Source organism: Diospyros lotus, chromosome 14 (assembly GCF_014633365.1).
Source record: "Diospyros lotus cultivar Yz01 chromosome 14, ASM1463336v1, whole genome shotgun sequence".
Classification (NCBI taxonomy): domain Eukaryota; kingdom Viridiplantae; phylum Streptophyta; class Magnoliopsida; order Ericales; family Ebenaceae; genus Diospyros; species Diospyros lotus.
This window is the reverse complement of record NC_068351.1, coordinates 26,641,872-26,643,251: the sequence shown is the minus strand read 5'-3', so window position 1 is coordinate 26,643,251 and position 1,380 is coordinate 26,641,872. Positions and strand designations below refer to the sequence as shown.

Below are 1,380 nucleotides of genomic sequence, written 5' to 3'. Positions count from 1 at the left end.
GTCATGGGCAACATGCATCTTTTCGAAACAGTTCCAGTATAACAGATTAACAGAGCTTCCACTATCTACTAGTATCCTTTCAATGGGATGCTTAACAATGACGACAGAGATAACCAAGGGATCATCGTGAGGTAGCAACACATCCCCCTGGTCTTCAGGTGTGAAAATAATGGGGTCTTCGTCTTCTTGAATCTTAGCCACCGAGTTTACGTGCAACGCTTGTCGCGCATATGCCTTTCTGGCAGAAGAGGAATCGCCTCCTAAATTTTCTCCTCCTGAGATCATGTGTATTTGTTCCATAATGGGCTCATTGTCATTTTCTCCGGCACTCAGTCCTGCCTCTTCCCCCTTCTGATTATTTCTTTCTCCTTCCCTCTGTCGGTGCTGCTGATTTTTCTTTTTGTTTGCGGCATCATACTTGGGACCGGGGGGGCCTCCTCGGATTATCCCTCCTAGACCTATCTCCCATATTCTGTTGATCTTTTGGCTTATCCAATATAAACCGATCAAGCTTCCCTTCCCTGATAAGCTGTTCAATCTGGTTGCGTAACTCCCTGCACTGCTCTGTAGTGTGCCACGTGGACTCATGAAATTTGCAAAAAGCCTCCGTGTTCTTGCCTAGAGGCTGGTTGGAATGTGGGGGAAAGTTAACGAGTCCTGTGTGGGCAATGGATGAGAGGATTGCAGCTCTTGGCTCAGTGAGGGGGGTGAAGCTCCAAAATTGCATCTTTGGGGGCTTATCTCTCCTTTGTACCTTTATAGCCCGATCTGGCCCAACGTCATTTTGCCTCCCTTTTCTTTTTCCTTCCCAAGCTTCAAGGATTTCCATTTGGACAATAAATTGCTCCGCCCGGGCGAATAGTTCGGTCATTGAATCTGGCTCAGAAAATGCTAGAGATCTTCTGAGCGGGGCATACGTTGTTCCGTTAAGCAACGTCGAGGCTGTCAAACCGACTGGGAGGTCCCTTACTTCCTGCGTGGCTACTCTGAACCGCTCAGTGTATTGCTTTAGGGATTCATTGGGCCTTTGTTGCAAGCTCATTAAATACATGGCGCTTTTCTTCTTCGGGACATAGGCAGAGAATGCTTCTAGAAATTCTTTTTTTAGCTGTTCGAATGATTGGATATGTCCAGCTGGTAAGTCTGTGAACCATTGTTGAGCCTGTCCTGCCAAGGAGAGTGGGAAGGCTTGGCACCTAGTGACTTCATCCCATCCATGCAGCACAGCCATTGCCACAAAGTGTTGTACATGCTTCACAGGATCTTCCTTTCCTAGGTACACCGAGAGTTGCGATAGCTTGAACCCTGGTTGCACTGGTTGCTTCTGGAGTTCCTCGGATAGAGGAAAACCTTTCGTAGGGATTTCTCTTAGCGTCATCA

General features: G+C 47.5%; 1 protein-coding gene across 1 annotated transcript; it reads right to left on the bottom strand.

Annotated features, from left to right (window-relative positions):
• Window positions 1–412: 412 nt before the first annotated feature.
• LOC127790974 (uncharacterized) lies at window positions 413–1,378 on the bottom strand. The gene has a single exon (XM_052320713.1). The coding sequence runs from the start codon at window positions 1,376–1,378 to the stop codon at window positions 413–415; it is 966 nt and encodes a 321-aa protein (XP_052176673.1).
• Between the last annotated feature and the right edge of the window lie 2 nt (window positions 1,379–1,380).